The 26,999-nt window shown below is 36.2% G+C and overlaps 1 protein-coding gene across 4 annotated transcripts in view; it reads left to right on the top strand.

The window, feature by feature from the left end:
• Window positions 1-26,335, top strand: part of LOC115905082 (adhesion G protein-coupled receptor A1-like) — a 253,460-nt gene extending 227,125 nt beyond the window's left edge. For all 4 annotated transcript variants that reach the window (XM_030951166.1, XM_030951164.1, XM_030951167.1 and 1 more), the window contains 2 exons: window positions 18,408-18,503; window positions 21,641-26,335. In XM_030951166.1, the coding sequence (XP_030807026.1) occupies window positions 18,408-18,503; window positions 21,641-22,862 (1,318 nt within the window). In that variant the 3' untranslated portion in view covers window positions 22,863-26,335. The remainder of the gene's footprint in view (window positions 1-18,407; window positions 18,504-21,640) is intronic.
• Window positions 26,336-26,999: the final 664 nt, after the last annotated feature.

Raw genomic sequence — 26,999 nt, 5'->3', positions numbered from 1 at the left:
ACATTTCTGATATTATAATCAACATTTCTTATTTTAGATATGGGAAGTTAATACTAGAAATGTATATTATTAGATAATTTTAAAATTGTGCAGTAATTTTTTGCAATCCTCATGTATTCTCAAGGCTGCTTATCACCTCCTTACTGTAAATTCCTGGAAACAAAAAAGTGTGTAACAGCTGTTTTTATCAAATGGCTTGGGTTGGGAGGGATCTTAAAGATAATCTAGTGATATTTCTTAGATACTATCTGCAAAGCACTATTCCCATGTTTCTTGTTTCAATATTTGTCATATTCCCAGGAGGAAGAAAGGCCATGCTGAAATAGCTTTTCTAAATTTTTTGCATTTAATAAATTACAATTGAATGTAAGAAAAGCCATGTTTCCCTTCCAGCTATTGTCTTCATTTTATTCACCAAAGACTTATATCACAACATCAAAATAAGTTATTATATCATTATATTGGGTATTAAAATTGTCTAAAGCTAACAGCCTTTTTGAAATTTTAGTTTGATTTAATTATAGAGCTAATATTTTGAACATTGCGACATTGCTTCTGAAGACAGTTTTAGTAACTGCCATTCAAAGATGACACAACACAAGTAATACAGAAATGCTGATCATTGTAGACAGATTGTGCTGTGTCTTATCAGCCCACCAATTTAGGCAAGTTCTGAAAAAAAACCAAAAAAAACACCCCAAACCAACCAAACAACCAAACAAAATCAACCAAAAACTCGACTCAAACAAAAAGAATTAAAATGCTGGAAGGAACCTTAGCCAGAACAAACAGAACAATTCTGCCCCTTGAGGTATAAAAGCTAGATATGATGAGAAAGAGAAGCTTAAAAACAAAACAAGAAGTTTAAGTCTGTATATCACAAATTAAAGGAAGAGACAGGATTGCAGAACCTAAGGGTACTTGGAATTTGGTTTGATACTTCAAGGACATACTGATATTATATGGATATTATATGTTATTTGGCATCATCACTCTTAAATGCTGATATATGTTCAGATGGAGTTGAGGATGTAACTGAAAGGTCTGCAGCGGAAAAGGGTATAAAATTGTGATGAGGGAAATATTTTCATTGATTCTTTTTACTGAATTTCAACTTGAAGCCAATTTTATTTCCATCAGATTGGGATAAAATTATTTTTGGTGAAAGGCAACTTTTAATTCAGGTTTGAATTAATTGTTCTACACAGGAAAATTTCCAGTGAAATGAAAATAGTAAAATAATATGGAGGTCCACTGGTGTATGGAGTAGTATGGAGTAGCAATATATTGTCATTGGTATCCTGAGAAAGTTGTTGCATAGGCCATATAAATATTCATTGCTGCCACATTGGATTGCCAGGGTATGGTGCCATAGCATGGAGGTATTTTCCTGCCAACTCTTAATCAAACAGGAGAAGTGATCAGAGCTTTTCTGCTCCACCTTCAATGTGAGTGATTGAATTGTGGAGTCACTAACACAAAGATGGTAAAAAGCCTCCTGCTTTGCTTGTAGCTCCACTTCATATGGCTTATGAATCAAAATTCCAATAGTTCCTTCTCATGGAGAAGTTGGCAATACTGTTCTTCAAAACTGACCTGAAAGCACTAGCAAATACTTTAAGTCAATTTGAATGTACTACCAAATACTTAAAGTGAATGACCTCCAGAGGATAGGATCCTCCTTGATGTGAACTGATTTCAAAAGCACGTCAAAATCAAGGTAGAAAAAGGATTTTGTAGCTGTCATAACTTCATGAGCTAAGGTACAGGCAAGGTGCACACGATATTGGCACTGTTCAGAGTAGAAATACAGTAATACCAAATCTTTGAGAGATATTGAGGTAAAAGGTGAAGTTTTATCTTCTTTTTTTTAAAGAACAGTGTCTGAGTATGGATGAAAAGAAACAGGTTATGATTATTGCAAAAGAAACATATGTCAGCTTACTACTTGTAAGCAAGATATTAAACAGCATAGCAAGTCACTTAGATCCATTCAACTAAAACTCTCTTCTATGCTATGGCTATTGACAAACATAGCCAAAAAAAGAAAATGACCACACCTGAGTGATACCTGGGCATTTAATGAGGAAATTATGGGCTTGGGATAGAAATTTTAACTACATGAGTTATGTAGTTATGGCAATTGCAAGCTTTCAAAATTGTGAGCTTCCTGAAGACTTAAAATTAATTCCATGATATTTTCAGCTTTGAAAGACTTGAACTGCAACATGCTGATCTGCAGAACTTTGTACTAGATTGAATTTTCAGCTGCTGATATCCTGAGTTCACATCTAGGTATTTCCTGGAAATTCAGAATTCTTGTCACACTGTCCCTTGCCTCAGTAGCTTTTAGCACTTGAGCTACTCGTATACATAATTGTAGAGGGTAACTTGGAGGGTGGGTAAGCTTGATAAAATGCTCCGTGCTTTGATATGCTGCTCCAGGCAAAATGTAAAATGCTGATTGGAAATTTTACAAGTTCAAGGATTTTTAGAAGATAATATATTCAGACTCCAATGGGGGCTTTGTAGGAAACTTTATCAGATTTGAAAGAACTAAATATTTTCTCAGATGATTCTCTGGTGTCATATAGATTAAACTTGATTATGCAAAAATGCTGTAAAGATAAATGCATAAGATCTTTTCAAGTGTGCTTATTGTAATTGTATGGACAAAAAACTAAGCATTCCCATCTGCATGAAATTATATTCACAACAATTACAAAAAAGAATATCTGACTTTTAATAGTAGATGATTGTACTCATTAATTAGTGAGAAAAATTAGTCACATTAGATACCAATTCTTACTTACAAGAATTATTCTGTGAGAAAGATAGAATTTAAAGTTTGTTACAGGACACTTGTCTTAAGTAGGCATCTGTATCCATCCAGCTTAACTGTAATGAAAACCCTGATGTTGCAAGAAAACATAAGTCATGGAGATTTACGAAGCATGTTGTGCAGACTGATAAACTGCAATGTCACAGAAATGAGAATGCTGCAGGCAGCCAACTAGTGTAATACAGGATTGTGCAATAAATAGTCTGATAGTAACTGCAGTACAGTACAATCACTGTGCATTTAAACTATAGCGTGGTGTAGGACATAGTAGGTGTTGCATTTACCAATACATTGCCACTATTCCATAAAGTAGTTTTGGCTAAAAGATATTATCAAATTCCAAGAGCTAATGCTGAACAAAAAAATGTTTATCTTAAAATAAACTAGCAATAAAACGCAAATAAATATATTTTATTCACATACGTATATATATTCGCAGTGGTAGTTTTAAATACATAATTTTAATGTTTTGTAATATTTTTCTTTATAAATGTAAAATGAATGGAAAAATTCGAGGAAATTAAATTATATTCCTTGGACAAACAAAATTAGTGAAGTCCACAGATATGCATATCACATTGAATATGCTGGACCATATTTATATATAACTGTTGCAAATTCAGTTTCAGACCCGGCTTATTCTATGCATACTTCCTGTCAAATATGTGTGATAATGTCTGGTTTATGCCTGTTTGGAAGGAGGGCTTATAAGTCTTGGGAGGAAAAGCTGCATTAGATTAATTCACTTGGTTTTGAGTTGAGACACCATGGAAAATTATACATAAAGTTCCACTGATCTCCCTGACATTGTACATCCTAAGTAGTTGAAACCCATCACTGGAAATGTGGATGACTCAAGTTAGTGTTCATTGAAAATTCCAAATGAAAAGGCATTAAAGAGAAAATCATGCAACAAATAATAAGCTTAAATTGCAGCAAGAGGTAAAGAGGTTAATATTAGGAAAATATTTCAACTTACGAAAATAGTTGACAATTAAAACAGGTTACCTGGAAGGCTGTGGGAACTCTGTCCCAAGCAATTTGTTAACATGGATTAGATAAAGCCAAGCCAGTCATGACAGATGTTTAATGTGACCCTGACTCAGAGCTTTTGAGTGGACAAGGTGATCTCCTGATGTTCATTCCTGCCCTACAATTCTGTTACTAGTAAACCAAGGATTTTTCCTAACAATATTTCCATTTTTCAACCCTTATTTGCTGCTGAATTTCTAGTCTCGTTGGTCTCATAAGAAACTCCTGTGTTTCATTATGCAAGCAAATTCTGACAGAAGAGACTTTGAAACTAATGTGTTCCAAATATGCCTTCAGTGTTTGGAAATGTTATGAGTCTTGTAGAAACTGGCTGCTGATCCTGCAGGTATTTTTATTCAGGTACCACCTTACTATATAAAACATAACAAAAAATTAGGCCACCTTCTGCTCTGAAACACATGCACTCACTGGATTTTCAGTGGGAGTTACACATATTTAGTCACAAGAATATTTTGGTTCACAGGTTGAAAATACTGCTCATTGCTACTTAAAAATAGATGTTGGTAAATATTATGTAATTTTAATGATGCAGGTTAAAATCATTTCAATATATAATATCTAATATACCTTAGTAAAATAGAATGTCCAGGTTAAACTTTATGCCTGTATTGATTGAGTTCTCATTCAGACAAAGAGGTAATGCCATTATTATTGGATTACACTTAGTACTCAGAGAATCATTCAGGATTTTAAGTTTATCAGAAAGTGAACATTGGTGAGGTTTTCTGTGAAAGAAAACTTGAGCACATGAGATACCTGACTCATTTATCTATTGATAATAAGAGATAGCTAGTATTGTTTTAGCTGTTAATTGTGAGGTGAGAGAACTAAGACTACAGAAGACCATTTGTGTTTACTTTTCAATATTTGTGAGCAATGTGAAAAAAAAGTCATGAGTGGTCAGTCACACAATCTTGCTGCCTTTCATATTGGATAAACTTGCAGACATTGCCAGAAAAAAATAAAGGTATCTCTACAGGGAGAGTTCATTTCCACTCTGGAATTCTATATCTGGAATTACTGATGTCTCTAAAACTCTTTCTCATGAATCCAAAAGATAAGGAGCAGGAATTGTGGGCAAATCACAATATCTGTTATATGCAGATTAGCTAACCCATGCTGGCTATTATTTATAGGTAAGGTATTTTTGGCTGCTTAACGTGGATTATCATACTCATGTTATTGTCATATAAGAATGGTGTTAAACTTGTCTACTTGTATATCTCAGTCATCCATTAGAGGTGTTGCAGAAGCAACCAATTACCCATATTCCCTCTTCATGCCTCTAAGAGAATGTATTCCAACTAGAGAGAACATTTCCTTCTGAGGTTCTGGTATTGCTAAATCAAATAATTATTGTACCTAGCAAAGCTAGGCAGCCTTTTGACCCAGAAAGCTGAGGAATGAGGTGCTCTTACAGTTTTGTGAAGATGGCTGTTTATTCCTTTTCAAATCTATTTTTTCCATGTTCATAACTTTCTAGAAATGACACATCGTTTCTAGCTTTTGATGTTTAATATTTGTTGATTCATGTTTATGGGAATAACCCTATGCCTGTTTTTCCTTTTCTTTCAAAGTTTCATGATCACTTCCAGTTGAGTGCTCAAAAAAGCCCTATGATTTTTTTTAAACTTAACTTTTGACCTCTTTATAAATGATGGAAAACCTTTCTTTTTGCTTCAGGTTAAAATCTGGGATAGGGATCACCAGAAATAGATTTCTGTGTATGCCAGCTTTTAAAAAATAGGAAAAAGCAAATGTTCATGCCATCGTCATACATAAAAGATTTTCCATAGCTCACCTTAGTAATACAAAGACTGACAACAGCAAAACCCCTCAACATTAAAGTTAAAAATCAGGGTTGGCATTCATGAACTCATGCAATTGTACCTTTGTTTCTTACTTTTCAATAGGGTGAACTGAGGACAAAATGTCAACCTGAATTTTTGTCAATAAATCTAAATCTCCATGGTTTTGTGGACTCAAGTCATTAATTGAACAGTACTTTCTGTGGGTTAACAGCAGGCTAATCTATAATTTTTTTCTAATATAAAATTAAAAAAGAATACTCCTTGCTGCCTCTAGATTAGCAGCAGATTGAATTACATCCTATGGACTGTGAAAGAGAAAGGGTTCCAGAAAGAAGCCAAAAGTCTTAAAACCATCTAAAAAATAAGTTATTTTCAGGATATTCTAATGCTTCCCTGCTGCTTGTTACATTTAATAAAACCTTCTTGCGAAGTTTTAAGTTCTTGGCAACCTGCATATCTGTCAAGATGAAAAATTTGAAGTTGTTGAAATGGATAACATTGCATCAATCCTAATGTAATATTTTCTCCACAAAAAACCAAAAAAAGTTGACTTTTTCCTTTTTGAAAACTTTAGGGATGAAACTTCACTAAGGTTCTTTACAGGCTAGATTAGTTTCTGAAAAAGAATAATGCAGTTGTGTAGTAAAAATCGAGCAAGTCTGCATGGCACATGGAGTTTGATCGAAGGAAGTGAAGATAAGGCACTTGGATAAGTAATGGATGAACAACCTATTAAACACAATAATGGGGTTTATACTTAGCATAAATTTCGCCTTGGTTTCAGCTGTTTTTGGCTGGCTACAGCCACAGCTGTAAGCATTGTTGGTGGGATGTGGAGCAGGGTCTCCCTCTGAGTTCCATTGTCTCCTATCTTGGTTATATTTTGACTGCATTGCGCTGTTCTAAAGAACTCAGACTTTATTCTTATTTCTTAAGAACTCAGAATTTATTTGAAAATTTATATTGCAAGTATATTTGAGGTTTGAAAATATATGAAATACATTTATATTGAAAAATACTCAGAACAAATTTGAAAATTCCGAAATTTTCAAGCTATGCTCACTCACTTGTGAATTAGTCCACTCTGAGTAGTACATATGTTTCAAATTACATATTAATATATAACAGAAGGGCAGAGGTTGAAAGAACCCTTCACTCAGCATTGACAGCTGGTATGGATGGACCCTCATAAGCCTGAAAAGATAACAATGAATAATAAGTTAATTATAGTGTCATAAAAAAATAAGATTGGCAGAAACATATCTAAATCGAGTTTAACTCTCCTTTCAAAGCAGATCCAACTTAAAAGTGAGCTCAGGTTCTCACCTAGGTCAGTTTTGAAAATCTGCAAGGGCTTCTTCCTCTTGTTCTGGCTCTATATCCTTTTAGCATTCATATTGGATGGACCGCAAATATGAAATGTAAGGCCTGAAATAAATCACAAAAAAATCACCCAATCCCATCAAAATTCAGGAATATGTTACAAATTGAAATACTTGGACACAAAGCTGTCATTACTAAGGATTCCTGAGGGGGAAAAAAGATAGGAGGTAATGAAATGTGCTTGGAAATGTTGGAATACTACCAAAAATTCAAGGAGAGAAGTTATTCACAATTAATCAAATTAATAGATTTTGGATTTCCACTATTTTCTTTTTGTATTAGTTTATTAAGGTGTAAGTAGTTGTTGCATGTAGAATAGTTGCCTGTTCCAAATGTTGCCAGCTGTAAAATTAGATTTTCATTCATGGAAGATGACAACTTTTTTGCTATGTCTTCTTATTCTGAAAAGGAAAATAAACTTAAGATTTAGAAGTGATTATGCAAGAGAGATGCAGAAAAAATTATGATTGAAAAAAATTGAAATGTTTTGCCTTGGTATTTTGAATTTTTTACCTGACCTATATTTTGCAGCGTCACATTTTAGATTTCTGGTGCATAAATTTTCAGATTCTAGTCTTTGTGGACTGAAATTTAATTCTTGAGGGAAGCATTATATTCTGTCCTGCTGCTCTGTATAAGGACTGAGATTTTTTTTCCTCAGGAAGTAATTGTGAACAAAGACAATAGAAGGGTAGAAAGAAAAACAACCCAAAACCAAAAGGGTACAAGTCTAACTTATACAGGCACCTTGTACATAATAGTTTATTTGCAATGTTTCCTTGTGCAGTCTTGGTAAATAAAGCAAAAACGTGTGCCTTCAGGTTCTCTATGTCAAAGCACCGAGGTTATATTTTAGGATTTTAACATCTGTGCCTTGCCCTGGCTTTATCTGACTGTTTCCAGATGGTTTTCTGTACGATTGAAAGCAGCATCAGTGTGAATGAGCATCATGTCTACTACTTTTTCTTAACTTTAAGAGATGCTCCCTCCTCAACTCATGACCTGTGGCAAACCCTAAAAATACTAGAACTATTAAAAAAAATATTTCAAAATTGGAACCAAATTAAAATGCAGAGTCCCTTCCTTTACCACAGAAGTCTTTAGAGGAATTCAAAACCTGCATGTATGCTTTTCATGTCTGAAAAAATTCCTTTTGGGAAACTGTTTGATCTCTTCTCAAAAGATATGGGTTTGATAGCTGAAAGCTTGGTAGCTGAAATGATTCAACAGAAAGGGTTTTGTGGTTTCCATGGATCTTCTGTGTAAATGCTTTTCAATTTTAAATGGCCCTCTGGGTTTGTGACTGAATACTTCTTGTAGACCAGGAAGATTTAATAATCCAAATCATATTATTTTTATTTAGTGTGTGGTTTCTTCATGTCTTAAACAAGACTGTTTGTCCTCTCACTTTGCCTGAGGATACATCTTGCTATAGCTGTGTGATTAGATTTTAGAAACATGCAGTTGAAAATAAACCAAATTACCTAACTAAATGGAAGGTAGCAGTAAATTGTGATTAGCACATAATTGGAAACCCCATAACTGTAAATTGTAAAGAGATGCAGAAGTTTGAAACACTAAATGATTAAATTTGGGGATGTAGCACCTAATCATTAACAATACTTTGAAGATGAGGCATTTATTACCTTATTAGTAAAATTCTCAGAAACAGTAAGAATGCTTTAATACTTTGAAGTATTAATATTTATAAGCCAATAGAGATACTTCCATATATTTTCTGTACATAGTCTAAATATGTCTTGAGTATGGTGTATGGGTTTCATTTAAGAATATGCATAGGAAATGCTGAACAAATCCAGAGGGATGAAATTTACCACTGTTCTGTACACTTCATAGGAAAACACTTTATGAGGACATATCAACCTATCAAATATGACTTTATCAAATATTAAAAATATGTATGCTGCACTGTGGCCATAACATGTGTGATTTTAAAGTCTTCCTGACAGGACTCAAACAGCAACAACCCAGTCTATGTGAGAGAAACCAGCTGATGCATTCAGCAGTTTTACATACAATTATGTCTGAAGCTGTAATTTTCATTTTCATTGAAGAAGGACAGTTTGGGGTTTTTTGCAGAAATGGCAGATTTCCCAGGGCAACATTAAATCTCCTAAACTGATTACTTTAATGGCTTGTATCAATCAAACAGGCTGTAAAAGATGCTTGAAATGTTTCAGAGCCAGCTGAAGAGATAAATATGCTTTTTAGCTTTCTCACTACTATATTCTCTCTGTAAGTAGTTACACTAACATTCATCATTCAGGAATTAATAAACTAAAGTAAAAATTGTGATATTAATATAGAAAAGCAGGATATTTTTGAAGAGGATATTCTGAATTTAAGATTCCTGATTGCTAAGCTTTGAACCATTAAAGCTCACATTTTCACATTTCACATATAATTTTCTGTAAAGGAAAAATGGAAATTTATTTTTATTTTGATCTCGTTAAAGAAACAGTTTGTTTAGGGATGTGTCTGTTATTGAGACTTTTCATGTCTAATAACTCAGCTGTAGTTGGTCTGCGATCGATAGAGATCATTAAACTTCTCTAGGTTCCACACGACTGGCTGGGCAGGTGAATAGCCAAGATACTGGCTGGGCAGGTGAATAGCCAAGATAAATACCTCGACATGAGGGAGGGCTGAAGTTACAGAGAGATGGCAGAACTGTGGGAAAGATCTCAAAGGGACCTTGCAATGTTTTAAACACCAAAGACAAACGTAAAATTTGTAGAAAATCAGGTTTGAGTTTTTCTGGCATAAAAGTTCAGCTTAGAAAGCTAAGATTCTTTATCACCTGCCCTCTGGAACAGGGGCTTAATTTTGCATCAAAAGATATAAGGCTTGCCAAAAATGTGCAAATTAACAATGTAGTTTCTTTGGAACTGCACATCTTTGAAGTGTTTCTCATATTTTTCACTTTCTTCTAAACAATTTTAATTCCCCTTGGCACTTTGGGCAAAGATCTTGCCCTTCCTGTAAGATCATTGACTTATATCAGAGAAAAAGGAAAAGAATACATGAATTTAGAAGAATAGAATTAGCATGGTCTCTCTAGAGCTATTTCTCATGAGTTCCTGTATTCTCTTTTCATTGTCTGTTTGCACATATCTGTCCTAAATGCTCAGCTGAGCAAATCTAAGAACAAAGCTGCTGGGTTACCATTGAAGTCCCCATCTTTGTGACATTGATTGCTTGGTCATTAATATTTTCTGAATGATTCTCTGTGCGTGCAGTGAAAGTGTTTAACAGAAAATAAAACAGAGTATTGCTCCTATGTTACCAGTGAATCTTATGCAATTGAAATTATTTAGCTCTAACTTGTCATTATAGCTCATAATAAAAATTAATGCTTCAGAATATATTTTTTTAATACAAGAAATATACTTCATAGCTAAATCAAAAAATATATCAAGTAGTGAATAAATAACCTCTGAATCAACTCTCAAAGCTGCTTGTTCTATGAAAGTTAAAAATACTGTATTTTCAGGTCATCTGAGAATTACAGAATTTCAAAACAAGGACTTGAATCGTCTGCTTAAACTTTTTAAAAATTACTGCAGAAGAAATAACATTCTTCTTGAGAAAAAAACATTGCCTAAAAGGCAACTGAATGTCAAAAATTTAAAATGCATGAAACACCGGGGAATTCAGGAAGTTATGTTGGTCACTGCCATAATAAAATACAGGATTGACATAAATTCCTCTTTAAAATTATTATTTAAAAATTTAGTCATAGGAGAACATAGACCAGAGCCCCTTGTCAGTGACTTTCACAGTCAAACCAAATTAAAATATATGTCCTCATGATAGTAATTTTATTTGGTTCCTTTGGCAGCCTTAATGAAATACTAGCTCAAGTAAAACCAAAGAAATCCATATTTTCTGTTTAAAATGCAAGGTGGTTTTACTGACAGTCATAGGACATTGATACTAATATAAAGTGATCTGAGTATTAAATATGTGACAATATAGGAGTACAACACTTGGTATCTTTACACCCTTTACTTTTCATTTCACTTTCATATTATATAAAATGCCATTGTCACATATAGGCTGCCATCAAAATTTCTTGTCTTGATAAGGGTTGATAATTAATGGTTCTTTCCTCCCCTTTGAAAGGCAGAAGGACATCCTGGTGGTAATTGACTTTCTAGAGGTGTACTGCAATGCTTGCTGAAGCAGTTGTGTTTGATTCAGTAGACTGGAACTGCAAAGTGATTTCAGCTAACAGCTCCATGCCAGAGTAGTCAAACGCCTGGAAAAATGAGGTAGCAATGAATACCTCCAAACAAGGGTATCAGCCATTTCACTGCTAGAAATTAACTGTGGAAACAGAAATGAAAGGGCTGCTTTGTTCTCTAGGGATAAAATAATTGTGTAAATAAAAAATACTCAAACCATAAGTATTATTTCTCCTCCCATGATTTCTCTCTAAGCATTACCATAAACAGTGTTCTCTCTACAAGGATCGTACCTTTGAACTTTTTCAAATACTGAATCTTTAGGAAATATGAATAAATGTATTTTCTTTCTCATCAACATGATGCTTAATATTTTACTTACTTCTTCCCTTCACAAGTGCATTCAGGATGGATTCCTACTTACCCTAAGTTATTTAGTCATTAAAATAAGCAGGAATAGAAGTCAGTAGAGCTAAACTACAGCATGGAATACACTGTAAGAATCATCTCTGTCTGATTTCCAACAGCCCTCAAGGCATTCTCCAATAAACCAGGGAAAAAAGTCAAGGTGTCTCTTGCTTCTTTGATACAATAGGTCTTCAATTAGTCTAGTTCACCAAGAGACAATATAGTTATCTCTATGTAAATGAATCTCCTTTCTCCTCTAAATTTTCTCTGAACGTTTTTTTGAGTTCCTGAATTAATCTTTTATCTTTTTGTTACATGCATTTTTATTTTTCTGTCCTCTCTGCTGGCTTAGACTGTCTCATGGTCCTGGTAAAGCAAACTGCAACTGTACTGTCAGCCTGGAAATTCCTTTTCGTCTGGAAAATTCTGGATAAGTCATAATGGCCACACTCTCCATGGAGGGTGTTAACCAAGGAAGGTGAATATAAATCACTTCAGTGAAGCCTCTTGGCTGCCTCCACCAGCAGGACCTAAACTCTCCCCCTGCCCGGCAGAGCTTGAGCCAAGGTCTGCCCTGGGCGGCAGGGCAGAGACACGGGGTGAATGCCCAGGGCAGCAGAGCAGCTGTGGATATGACACTCTGGTCAGAGAGAGAGAAAGCCAGATAAGCTTTCCCATGAAGTGGTCTGGGAAGTTTTAGGGAGGCAGAGAGAAAGAATGGTAAACAAGTGGCAAACAATCTGCAGCTGGTGTTTTGAACAAGTTGGTTTTCTCCTAAAGTCTATACTGAAGGGTGGTTTCTTAATTAACCAGTTGGGTTACAGGTGTTAGTGAGAACCAGTCAGGTTCTGGGTGAATGATGTTGGTTATAAATATTGTGAGACTGTAATAAAGATACCTGTTTTGCCTTCTGATTGTGGAGGGAGTGTGTCAGTGTCCTTCTTGTTCCTGATTCAATGGTGACAAGAGGCAAATAGGTTTGAAGTGTTTGTTAGATGAGGTTTCAGATCTTCTGACACTGACTAACATTGTCCCACTTTATTGCTCAGGTTCCTGTGACTGTTTAAGGACAGATGAAGAAGGGTATTTAAACTCCATTCTCATGGCCAATTTTAATAAAAAAACGAGACTAGTTTTGTCTAATAGAAGCCTGGACATCTTAAGCTGAGCAAACAAATCTGCAGAGACTTTTCTTAATCAATTTTTAAAATTCATCTTTCTGTGGTTTAGTGTCTGCCTTTAAATGGAAAAGATTATACATATTCTTAGAATGACATTTTGACAATTAATTAATTAATGTTTGCAAAGCTCTTAAGTTGCAATAGGCTCTAGAAAGAAGGGGTATATATAACATGAATTAATAACTACCTGTCCAGTGACCTTTGCTTCTTCTGTGCTGAGTGAAATGTCTTATGGGGAAAAAAAAAGTGGACTGAGAATGGGCAGTTAAAGAGAATAATAATAGTGGCACATAAAAGGTGATAAATAGGGTTTTCACACAACCCTTACTTCTGCTGTTGTTTACCATTTAAAGCTTGAGTTATAAAAGTAGAGTTTATTTTAGCATTATTAGTAGATTCTTTTTCTTTTTTTTTTTTTTAATCTGTAATATCCGTCTTTAGATCTCCTTTGCAGACAGGAGAAAAGCACTGAAGCAAACATAGGTTATTTCTCTTCAAAAGGGTCACTGAGAAAAACAAACATAGTATTTGTAAATATGTTTGTAAGTCAAGACTATCTGGGAATAGGAAAAGTATTTTCTCAGAATCCCATAATTTCTAAAAGTTTTATTTTTATTTCATCAAAATTCCCAGGAAAAAGGACCACAAAATGATGTGATGCATGAAAGATTCAGGAAGAATAATTTGAAAATCAAGCTCATAAATTCAGCTTTCTACAGAGCAGCTACTTATCTGTCTGCCTGCCTCCTGGGTACTTGAACAGTGGCATCTGGTTAGCTCTGAAGTTAATGATCATTTTCTATATAAATTATTTTCACAGAGATGTCAAAACCAAATCCAAGCTCAAGGAAAAAGAAAAGGGAAAGTCATCTTGCTGTGACTGTTCTTTTATTTTGATGTTTATTTTGCAAGTGGCTAGTCTTCCTGTATGAGCTGTGCCCTAAACATAAGTAGAGCTAAACTGATTTTTTTTTTTATTGGTACAAAGGGCAGAAGAGAAATTAATGCTTCAGTGGTTTCTTTATATATATCTAACATGTACCTTTCTAGATTTGTGCATGCAGAGAGGAATAAAGTTAAATATATGTACATCTTAATCAAGTAGTATCTGCAATAAGGACTATTTGAAGCTTTTAAATTACTTCCTCATACATTGCCATTTTGCCAGCCTCTGCAGAAAAAAAACCCTTATAGTCAGTCTTGCATTACACCCATAAAGCCAAGATCTGGTCTCTTTCTGGAAAATTTCAGAGTCGAGGCTCTTAGTCTGGAAAAAATTGGGGCTAGAGAATAGCCAGACACTCAAGCAAGAAATTTACCACTGGGTAGAACTCTCCTTTTACTTGCTGACTTACTGAGTAACATTTATGAAAATAAACTTAGCAGAATATAGTGTATGTTAAGTTATCAGAATGGATGCTGCCTGCAGGCCATTGCAGTCACTCCTGCTGACATTATCCTGTTTCTATCAGACTGGCTGTGTAGCTCCCAGTATTTTGTGTAGAGTTCTCCTTACAAGAGGAGTTCTTGCCGAAGGGAAGCTGGAGAACAGTAAGGCAGGATGTCAACAGAGGGGCATCTCCTCCAGCAGTGTCTGCTGCTCTGTTGGGGGGTTGTGTTTGTGTCAGTGCATGTAATAAAAAATATTGTGCTTGCTGGTCTCAGGCAGTCTCTGCAGCAGAAACTTTGGGATTCCCTGTAATGTTCAAGGAAAGTGATTCCTGCAGATCCCTGCCCACCATTGCTCATCTGTGTCTGCGCAGCCCAGTGCTCAGGCCCTAGGTGTTGCTGCACTGCAGCTGAGAGGTGAGAGTGCATCCTGCTGAGCCCTTCCAGGCTGGTTTTAATCTAATTAGCTGGGATAACAATGTTAGTGAAGATGTGATGGAATGAGCTTCAGTAAATAAATGTATGCTGATGTAAAAGCCTGCTAGGAATCATCAGGACATCCCTGGGTGGCCAGCAACAACAATGTACAAATTTGAAAACCTCTTCCCAAGGGCTATTGAAGCAACGGCTTGGCAGTTGCTTCAAAGCCCCAAATCATCCCACTGATAGTTTATAGCTTTCCCTGTAAAACAATTTGAAAATATTATATAAGTTAACTGCTTGTCATGATAAAATTATAGCTGGAAAAGAATTTTCATTTTCTCCCTGGGATTTCCTAGTCTTTAAAGATTTGCGTGCATGGTTATCATGACTACAGCCAGTCTGTCTGTCTTGTCTGCCTTCACCATTACAGTCACATTGCTCTTCTTACTGCTGCATACAGGGCTCCAGTACTGGTAGTCTCACTTGTTTGTGTTCTTGAATGGTAGAAGAGTAACACAAGCAGATTAAATTGGCTCTGGGTTACTGCATGTTCTCTTTTGAAGAGGAGACACCCCACTGGTGTAATGAGAAAAATTAGAAATTCAATTCAGAAGTAGAAAAGATAATTATAAGACAAAAGCTGTTGACTGAACCAAAGGACATTGACCTTTAAAGCTTTAAAATTCTAAGATAGTTATAAGAGGAAATAGGAAATGAAAGGTAGGCAAACATAGGAAAAAGACGGATGATTTTTTTTTTTTAATAGGAAAATATTCTTGGGGTGGGGGCAAAGATGGTTGAAAAGCATGTATTTGCTCAGTTTACAAGGTTCACACTTCTGGTACAGCTTTATTACTCCTTTATTCTGTGAACAAGCATTACTGGACTGGAGCATTGCCCCTTACTTTTCCTCTTGTGTGGCTGAAGGACACCAAAAATTGGCTGCAGCAGCATAAAAAGCAGAACCAGCATCTCTCCAGCTACAACCCTTACACTTGGACTGCTTTAACTGGGCTAGAAAACCTGTTCTGTGAACAAGCCCAGGAGGTGCTATTCCAAGTATCAGTGAATATTGGTGTTAGGGCTGCACAGGGAAGAGCACACACAGGCTCCTGCGCAAGTCAGGCATTGGCAAGGCTTAGTGAGTACTGGGAAGGCACCACCCTGGGCAGGGGATCATTCAGGTGACATTATATCCATCTTGCTCCTGCCTGAACTGAGACAGGGGCAGTTGGGTTTCTTGGGCTTGGAGACAAAATCCTAGATGCCTTGGTTTGCCCAGTCCCTTCAGTGCAGTAACAGAGAGGTGTCTTGAGTGTAAACACAGGATGGGAGTAAAGGACTCTCATTTCCTGCATGGCCTTGAACACCTAATCTCTCCTTGTTTCCTCTCTGTACAACAGGAACAATACTGTTTATTGACCACACAGGGGGCTGTAAGGCTAAATCAATTAAAGACCCTTTGAATTCTCTTATATAAAAGGTTTTCTAGAAGTATGAAAAATAGCTATTTATTATCTACATTTTTGTCACTTTTTATTTATGCCCTATCAATTCTACTGCACCTTTTTCTTTAGAATTATTTGCTTTATCTCATCTGCATGAAGAAGAAATTGATAGCAACTCATGATGGCATAAAAAGTAATGTTTGAAATGTCTGGTCTAAATTTATTAATTTCAAGTGTACTTCCTCACAACTAACATGTATGTGAAACTTCTTGATCAATGTCTTTTCTTTGGTGACTTTGCAATGTGGTATTTTCTTTTTTGTGCACTGTTTAAGGTATCCACGAGCTCACACAAATGGACAAGAGCATGCACATCTGCTTTTACAATTAATTTAACTTCTGTACCTTTGATTATATTTTCTATTCGGTCTATTTTAATCCTATTCCTCTCTTGCTGACTTTTCTTCTATTCGACAGCTTTTATTTCACTTCACCCTTCAAGAATCCTGAACCCACCAATGAAGAATCATTTGTATACACTGTCATTTCTATTTGCCATTTTCTTTTTTTTTCCCTCCCAGTGAGACGGGGGGTATGTGCGCCATGTGATGTGCTGGATATCAGTACAGTGCACCTCAGGTACACTGAAACATTTGACTTCACTTTATGTCATTTCTAGAATGTATTTTCTTGCTCTTAGCTCTGAGCCACAAGAGGAATTTGGCCGAGTTTTGCCACATTTCTGCAGCACTGTGTAGCTAAAGTGCTTCCACAACATCTGTTGCTGCTGTTGTGTTCAGGAGCCTGCTGAAAGTGTGAGCTGTGAAGCAGATTATCTAACACCCAAATACTGGCTTGTCTGAAACTTTAGATAAGAATTGATTTATATGTATGTATCCAATCTGCAGAAAGTGGTGGCACTGCAAAAAAATGAAATTATAGGTTGTATTTTAGGTAAATTCTATGGTGTAATCACTTCAAATGAGTTCAAAGAGCAGTTTCCTGTACTTCATTCTGTATTCCTATTTTTTCTGCTCTTACTATTTCTTAGATAAATTAGGATTAGCTTTTCCATGCCTCATTGCTGTACCCTAGTAATTTCCTGGATTTCAAAAATGCCATTGAAAATGTCTTTGTTAAAAATAATAAAAAGCTACTAAGCTAGCTTATTCAACATGCTCAAGTCAAAAGATATTTACAATCATTAAACTGTAGTGGATGAATGGATTTTGTGGGAAGACAGCTTGTTCATTGGAATTTGTTGAGCTCTTCAGAATAAGCCAAGTTGAAGAAAAAATATATACTCAGTGACTTTGAATTTATAAAATCTGAAGGGCTTCCTGATGAGTGCAAAATATGATTTTCTCTGTTTACAGTTTAGACCATTAGGACAAAGATTGACTGTAAATACTAACATAAAATTTTCTGAGGCCTGACCCGTAATTCTGCTTTGGAAGAAAGTGGGAAAAGAGGTTAAGGAATTCTAACACTAATTCTGGGCTTGCATTTAATGCTGATTTATTTAATCTTACTATTGCTCTGTTTCTGTAAAAATCCTACCTTGCAATGAGTGGGAAATCTCCTAATATTTATAATACCTTATAGAAAACCAGTGGCTAGACTGTGATCAGAATGTGCCCCACAGGTTACCAGGTTCCTCTTAGACCTGAGGGACACAGCAGCAGGGAGTGGGAAGTGACTGTGTCCCTGCACACTGTATTTCCACACCAAAGAAGTGGCTTGAACAGAAACTCATTTTGCCTGCTGACAGAGGAGCATTGGTTAAGGCAGGAGATGAGTCAGGATTTCACAGAACCAGCTGAGCTCCTGGATGCAGTGGAACATTTTCCCTTTGCTGCTGAGCATGGTCACTTCCAGCTGCAGGAATGGGGGCTGGGGCTCTCCACCTCAGAGACCACAGCAGTGGAAGTGCTGTGCTCCAGGTACAATTCTGTGTTTTGGTTATATAAATGGAAAATGTGATGATGGCTCATTTTGCTGAATTTGGATATAGGCATGAAGGATGGCAATTCAGTGAGAAAAGTGGCTCCATATAAATATTGAACTTTCTGCTGTTTGCTACATAGACTACAGTTCTTATTGTGACAGTACTTCATTCTTTGCTTTTCTGGTTTTAGGGACTTTTTTAATATTTCAGAAATATTTTATTCCCAAAATACTTCAAGAAGGTACAATTATTTAAAAAGTATTTTCAGCTACAAGTCAGGCAAATTAAAATATCAGTTATTATCTCTCCACAGATTTTACCTGATTAGTGGTGGAGTTCCGTTCATTATATGTGGGATTACAGCAGCAACCAATATCAATAATTATGGGATTGAAGGAAATGCACCATAGTAAGTATAAACCACTATCATAAAGCTTTTAAGGAAAACAGGTTCTGTTTCTTAACCAAATAAATGTACCTGACTTCATAAAGGGTACAGGCATGCAATTTGGGATTATATCTGTTACAAAATTTTATTAAATATTAGGTGTGAAAGAGTAATGTCTTAATCTGGAGCTTGCTGCTTCACCTCCAGCAATTTGACTCCATTACTGGCAATACAATCACCTTTCATTTACAGAATTATTCTTCATTTACATCTGAATAAGTGAAAGATATTAAAAATACCTAATGACTATCATATCTAATGCAGCTATTATTTATTTAAATATTTTCATTTCATGATCTACCTTGATTTGATATCCTTCTGGCAACTTAAAGCAATTTAAAATAATGATGTAAAAAAAGGACAAGTAAAAATCCCTTTCTCACTTCCTCCACTCCCATCCCTCCATTAAAACCCAAATATTTTAGATTTTCACCACCTAGAAATGTTCCAGTCACAATGTCTGGCAATCCTGTCATAATCCCTTCATGTCCTTGTGTGTAAGGAGGTGTTCAGCAGACCTCCACAAGCTCACCAGGCATCACATTGTTATTAATTCCTAATTCTTGGCATGGAGTATGAGGTATCCATAAGTACATTTAGTCTTTCCATAAAAGCTTAGCAGACAGTGAATTAGACTGCAAAGTTAAATACAGTGTGTGTAACAGATCAGCATGGCAGTGACTGGCACACTAATGGATATTTTAGTACTCTGGCAGCACTAATACTCTAGAGGACATCACTCTTAGTTACTGCTTTGAGCATCTATTGTAACACATTTGAAACTGGTTATTTTCTGGGCATGAGAAGTGGCAACCAAGGAGAATGGTTCATAAGTGAGCATCTGGCTCCTTAAAGACATTTTTATAGGTAGTTGGAATTTAAATTCCAATAAGAAATCAGTGCATACCATGGCTAACTGTATGTTCTGCCTAGGGCCCAACACATATTTATATATTTATTCAAATTTATCCAATTAAACAGCCGGTTTATAATCAACAGTGTATTATAAAGCTCTATTATTTATGTTCATAAATATGACACATTTTTCATTTTGGTGCAGTTACTGGGGTTATACTTCTTTAATCATTGTAATATAGCAAATCAATACCTGGTGGCACAGGGTGCACAGAAAACAAGGGACAGATGAGGAATGGTTATAAGATTGAGTAAAAAGTTTCTAATTCAGTGGCAGCATAGTGATTTATATGCATTATTCATTTTTATGGTATTAGTAAAGTAAATGTAGATGTACAAACTTGAACTTCTTTTTACCAAATTGATTTTGTAAGTGATTCACAATGAGATTCTACTTGAAATAACAGCATCCCATGGGACTGTTCCACTTGGGAGCATTCTACTCTCCACTTTGCATCAAATACACAGGGTTCAAATGTATTTCAAGTATTCACCTAGCTTTGTGTTGTCTACTTACCCAATTAAATGTAGGTGGTTATTTACCTATATTTTCACAAATATTTTTCAGGGGATCTTTTCTTGTGCCTGTCTAACAGTAAATTGTGTACTCTTTGGAGTGTTTCTAAGTTCATTAATACATGAATGTATGTTTCTGTTTAAGATTCAGATTTTAAAAATTCAAAGCAATTCTGCAGTTTCTTTCTGTAAAGTCCAGTGGGACTGTCTCTATTTAGCTGAGAAGTTCTCAGCCTGGGAGAAAAAAGTCATTCTGCCCTTTTTATAGTAACTTGTAGATAATTCCTGGCTCAACAAGAATCTGATATCAGAAGTTTCCTCACTGGAACTGGAGGAACTGCAACTAATCACACATGCCTAAATGAATAAGAAGTGTCACACAGTGTCACTTTTAGAGCTGGAATCATCATGACAGATCACCTGGTCTGTCTTTCTGGCCCAGTGGGAAATTAGCTATATCCAAAACATTCCTGACAGTTATTTATCTGAAGTACTTTAAATGCTCCCGTAATGGATAGACCACATTTCATTCCAACAGCATATTATCCTAATTGTCCTAACAGCTAAGAAACTTTAAAAAAATCTAATTTAGCTCTTTCTTGCTGCAGTTTAAGCCCATTACTTTGTGCCCAAGTCCAGAAGATAAAGTAATTCCTCTTTCCAGAAATCCATGCAATATTTAGGATATAAGAACCTAGTAGCAGCTGTACTAGGCTATACTGCCAGCTCAGATCTGTCTGTAACCATGGCTAAAAGCAGATCATTGAGAAGAGTCAAAATGAGGCAAATATTCCTTCTCCCTCTAACCCATGTTCTGCCAGTTTCCATCTAGGATTTCATTAGTGTTTTCTCCTCCCATGTTTGTTTGATCAGATCATTCGTACTTAAGACAGTCCTCTCAGACTCATGCTGGCCTGTGAGCTACTTTAAGCTCTAAAACAGTTAAGGTTATATTATTTAAAGGTTAGTAAACCATGATCATCCTACAATGGTACTATGCTACTAACATATCACAAGGAGATCATCAGTTTCCCTAATTTTTCTGAGAACATTCAAATTGACATGGATGAACTCCCAGGAACTCTAGAAACAGTACAGAATTCAGAAATGGCATATATCTTTGAGGTCTGCTCACTGCAGAAAGTGGTTACAGTTCAACTGGAAGTCTTTTCATCCTCTCTTGGTACTCAGGCTGTTCTCACAAGATGAAAATTCTGTAAGAGCAATCTTCAGGCTTAAGAATTTGTAGCAATGTTCATTGATACAAACCACTGAAATCTGTACATTTCTATTGCTCACATAGAGTGTATAAACTATGCCTCATTTGCTTTTTAATCAAAGTATTAGTGCTGACATTTTTAATAGTAGAAAAAAGGGTTGACATAAATGGTCTTACACTTCACTGCAATTCCAGAGTCTAAACTGACCTACATTTCTTGGAAATTTTTCAGTTTTAATAATCTGTAAATTATACCATATATTCTATTCTATTAAAAAATTAGAAAGTGATGCCTCAGCTTAATTAATATTAAAGACAGGCTCCCTCTCTCCACAAGCTAAACTTTGGAGATACTGTTGTATCATACTAGTCAGACAACAGTCAGTTGTCCATCACATCTAATGTGGGCTCTGAAATGTGCTTGACTCTCTGTTGTTATTGTTTTCAGCTGCTGGATGGCCTGGGAGCCCAGCCTGGGTGCTTTTTATGGGCCAGTGGCATTCATTGTGCTGGTGACCTGTGTTTACTTTCTCTGCACGTACGTGCAGCTGAAGCGCCATCCCGAACGCAAGTATGAGCTGAAGGAAAAGACAGAGGATCCGCAGAGAATGCCAAGTGCTGACATGGGCCATGGTCACATTACAGACTCTGTGTCCGTTCCCCAGGCAACCTGCCCCATGATTTCTTCTTCCTTATTGGAAAATGAGCATTCATTTAAGGCTCAGCTTCGAGCCGCAGCATTCACTTTGTTCCTCTTTACTGCCACTTGGACCTTTGGAGCACTTGCAGTGTCTCAAGGCCATTTCTTGGATATGATATTTAGCTGTCTTTATGGAGCTTTCTGTGTGACCTTGGGGCTTTTCATCCTGATCCATCACTGTGCAAAACGAGATGATGTGTGGCATTGCTGGTGGTCCTGTTGCCCATCCAAAAGAAACACCTACTCTGTGCAAGTCAATGTGCGCCCAAAGGTCAACGTCAATGGCGACACACAAGTTCACGCACCTTGTCTGCAGGAATCTCCGTGTCCCAGCAAGTCAGCTGTGTTCAATCACCCAGCAGCCAGCCACTGCAAACTCACCAACCTGCAAGCAGTGCAGAACCACGTTAACTGCCTGTCGCCTGTGACACCATGCTGTGCAAAAATGCACTGCGATCAGCTGCTCGACGATGAAGCTCACATTCACGTCCACAGCGAGGGAACCTTCAGACCCAACATGCACATTCACAGATGTCTGAAAAGCAGAACTAAGCCACGTTACTTCAGTCGGCACAGGTCTGCGGGGGAAAGGGAATACGCCTACCACATCCCCTCGAGCATCGACGGCAGCATCCACAGCTCCCACACAGACAGTCCCCACAGCACACACGAGAGCCAGGCGGGTCACAGACGGGCCTGCTGCTCCAAGAGTGACCCGTACCCCACCGTCAACCAGCCTGAGAGCAGCGACGCAAGTACTGTCATATACAGCTGTGGTAAAATGCCAGACAGTGACTCTGTGCACCACCCAGCTCACTTTGAAATGCACCCACGGACACAGTCATTGCCATTTAACACAACAAATCACAACGGGATTCTCAAGGGAAACATGCATGAAGCCATGATATACAGCTCAGATAGTACGGGAAATATCAAAACTGGCCCTTGGAAAAATGAAACTACTGTGTAGTTCATGGGCCATCATAATGTGTTTTTTGCCCTAAACCATCGTTATCTTTGGTTTTATTCCAAAATAAATATGGTGATATGTTTGCGTAGCTCATCAGTAAATTGTACAGCTTTTCATTTTCTTTGTAAGTGTCAAAGAAAGAGGGATAGTGACAGTTTTAAAGTGAAATTATTTTTAAAATAAAGTTATAAAATTATTCTGAAAGGTAATGAGAAAATGAAGTCTAGAAAATTGAATGAGAGGCAATATCCTTTTGTTATACAGAATGACATTTCTTTAGAAACATCATTTTCATTCATTGTTTTCACTTTTTTTCTGTAGTAACTTCAGACACTTTTTATAAACATATCAGCATCCTAAACTTTTACTTATTTATTTTTGTAGAAAAATATTATTACTGTGCCATGGATTTTAATCAGAAGTGGCTATGGTAGAAATGATAAACAAGATTTTATAAAATTGCAGCTTTTTAGATATACAAAAGTGATACTGCCTCTAAAAACCTTCTGTAGCATATGGCCTGTAAAGTCATGTAATGTACAGTCTCTGTTCTGTCCTTTTTCTTGTTGGAGAGAAGTGCTAGGTAATGTCTCTGTTACATCTTTGGTGCAGTATTGGTTGTATTTTGCATGACATATGTCAGGATATACCATTTGCTGTTTTATAGTGTTACATGTGTTTAAAAAAAAGAAAAAAAAAGTGTGGTACAAGGCTGTGACAAACCCTATTGATATTAATCTAGAGCATTATAAATCTACAGGAAAAAAAATCACTCTGCACTAGTTTAAGTGGCACAATCCTTTGTATAAGGTTATATGATAGCTTTGATAAGGGTCCACTCTAATGTCTTTACGGAGCATGCACTACTCATCGTATGTGGCACTGTGCAGTGTAATAGCAATTGTCTCAACAGATTTTACACTTCTTTGTAAAGTATGCCTTTTAAACAAACCTGTAAGCTGTTCCACGGTAACCTTTCCACATCTGTTAAGGTAGAGCAGTTTTATCATTAACTCTTTGAGGACTACAGTTATTTTCTTAAAGCAGCTTATTCTAGTTCAGAGATACTGTATATATGATATTGTCTATTTAGTTACATGATAAATGTAGTCCAGAGTCGTAAAGAAAAAGGAAGTTCAGTAATTTTCTAAAAACACCTTCTTAGAATCCATCTATTAATTTCACCACTTGCTTTCTGAAAACCCCATTTCCTCCCCTAGCAAATTTCAGATTGTCTTAATCCTTTAATGCAAATTCGACCTTCAGAGAAGTTCTTTATGTTCATGATTTCTGCTGAATTGTAGGGCATTCCAGGGTCAGTAGCATTCTCTATTAACAAGGCTCTTGGCAAGATTTTTTTCATATTTCCATGAACATCTGGACACAAAGCATCAACTCACAGTACAGAAGAGCATCAGAATGATCCCTATATGAAATAAAACTGCTTTTTACAAATAGGAAGGGTGCAGAATAATAATAGATTTCAGAAAGTGAATGGGAGCATAGAGCTGTGAGAAAAAGGTCTACAGTGGAAAGTGAGCACTGGATCCAGAAATGAGAGAAAAAGCACAATTCTGTACAGCCACACAAGAAAGTTTGCTGTGATGTCTTCACACAGACTTATGTAATTGCTTCAGAGAGGAAATAAAAAATTCCATTGAGAGACCATCAGTCTGCAATTCTCTGTGTATATGTGGCAGAAATCTTCACTATATTTAAGCTCCATATTTTTCTGTTATTAGCGGTTTATTAGACTCTACCTTCTTTTTTTAATATGTAGGAATAAATTTCCTAATATTGTACATAAAGATGACAATTATAATTGTTAGAATGTTATAAAAACATGTAAGTCAGATGAATGTGTTCTGCAGTGTTGCAGGTGGCAATTAGTACTCAAAGGGTTAATGCTCAGTATCTGAGTGCAAGAAATCTTGTTTTTCTGTATTTTTGTAAATTTGAAATATATATTGTAAACTCCAGCAGTGCAATGTATCCATCTCAGATTGTGTATTTTTAAAAGGTGAGCAAGAAGGAATGCACTAGGTGGTTGTCAAGTTTTAAGCCAATATTCAACAATTTCATGACTGCTTCTTTAGCTAATACAAAAAAAAAAAAGACAAAACACTGAGCTTTATTATGTATATGCTGTATATGCTTGAACTGTCTCTAAACTAAAATACAGTATTTTTCTTTGTTTGCATACTGAAATATTTTCTGTTTCATAATTGTTTTCTTTTAATATTACTTTTACTCATTCCACATAGACAGTGACCCTAAATAAGCATAGACATAATGTGAAATCCACTTCTCTGTGTCTCAGCACTCTGTATATGTATATTCTGTAACAGTAAAATGGTAGGAAGTCTGTAGACCATTATGCAAAATATCACACACACACACACACACAGAGCCAAGATGAAATACTCACTCTGCAAGAATCCACTCAGTAAGCTCCTTTATTCAGCTTGTGTTTTAATCACCTCTGTTATTTTGTCTGAGAGGCCAATTCCATCTTCATAATGGCTTACAAAAAAGTAAATAGGTGCTGCTTTCCACAGAATATCTCTGGAATTCAAAAGTAAAATATTAAAACACTTTTCTTATTGTGTTAAAATTAATTTAGTGAATATTTCTCGGTTAATTTGGAAGAGATGTCATGCAATAATCTGTTTGCGTATTATTTTTTCAGAAAATATATAGTATATCTACAGAGTAAGAGACATGATATTAAATAAATATACAAATGTTTTGTAACATCAAATTTGACCAAAATGGTTTTTATGCTTTTGACTTTTTTTTTCCCTTAAGATAAATGAGATAATTTCAATGCTTTTGAAGTCTGGTTTTGATTTATTGTGGGGTTTTGGTCAATTATAGTCAGTGAACCATTACTACTTTACCTGATTTTCTTCCCTATAAAAAAAAAGTCAATGAAATGACCAGGGTGTTAGATATATTGTCCTAGTAAATTCCTCACGGACACACGTAACATATTTTAAAATCAGTTTTAGTTTTGATGATTCATTGATGATAATAAAATGGTTGAACAGATTTTACTGTTCACTTTCTGTCCGAGATAAATCAAGAGGAAGTTCTTCCAAAAAAAAAGATAATTTTCAGAGAATGATGCAATCAACAGAAATCTGAATAGCTGCTACCAGAATAAAAAATATGCTCTTGCTGTGGTGTTGTTCTCTGCGTACAGAAATTCCAGTTTTCATGACCGAATTTGAAGTCACATAGGCTGTTTATGAGAAAACTTCCTACCCAGCCTCATATAACAAATTTGGGTGTCAAAATAAAGCATACATTTTTGCACATTATGTCTGGTCATATGTGTTGTTCCCAGGAATCCGCTGATTGCGGCTGCGCTGATGGGACTGAGCAGTCGCCGTCAGTGGCCACGAACAGCTGCTCTCCTCCACCACACAGCTGCCTGCCAGCTACCCTGTCAGCACCCTATCCAGGTGTTAGCCCACCACGGGAGCTCCACTGGGGCTGTAAAGCATCCATCCTGTCTGAACCAAAACAAATTCTGTGCTTAAAGCAAAGTCAAGGCCCTCTTTGATGGACCACGCAGGCAATTGGGCAGCCCCCACTTGAACACTAAGCAATGAAGGCAGAAAAATGTAATGCAAGTGGATTTAAGCAGTTTAAAGTCCTCCTCCCTCCATCTCTCTAAAGCACCTACCTAGTAAGTCTATTGCCTATACAGATAGCTACCAAATCCAAACAAACCTAGGCAAAATTAGGCAGCTGATCTAAAATTCCTGATTAGCTGAAAATCAGAGAAGCCCAAGCTGGAGAAAACCTTTTTGGATGCTCTGTCACAAAGATGCTTCAGGCTGGTTATGTGTGAAGACATGGAACTAAATCATGCCTGAAGATCTGAAATTGCTCTTGTGTGGACACTGTTAAGGCCTACAAAGCTGATTTCAACTCCACAAATTCAGAGGTAGCTTCCACTGTAAATGAAGAGATTATCTGACATTTCACTATTTGGGAAAAAGAAAGTTGTCATCACAATCAGGCTAGTAACCTTTTTACCATAGGATCTTTGCATGGAAACAAGAAAAAGGAGACCACCTGTACTCCCACTGAGTTTTTGCTGCCTATGAAAAGATACATCAGGCTGAT

This window comes from Camarhynchus parvulus, chromosome 6, assembly GCF_901933205.1.
Source record: "Camarhynchus parvulus chromosome 6, STF_HiC, whole genome shotgun sequence".
Lineage (NCBI taxonomy): Eukaryota > Metazoa > Chordata > Aves > Passeriformes > Thraupidae > Camarhynchus > Camarhynchus parvulus.
This window is presented reverse-complemented; position numbering and strand designations above follow the sequence as displayed.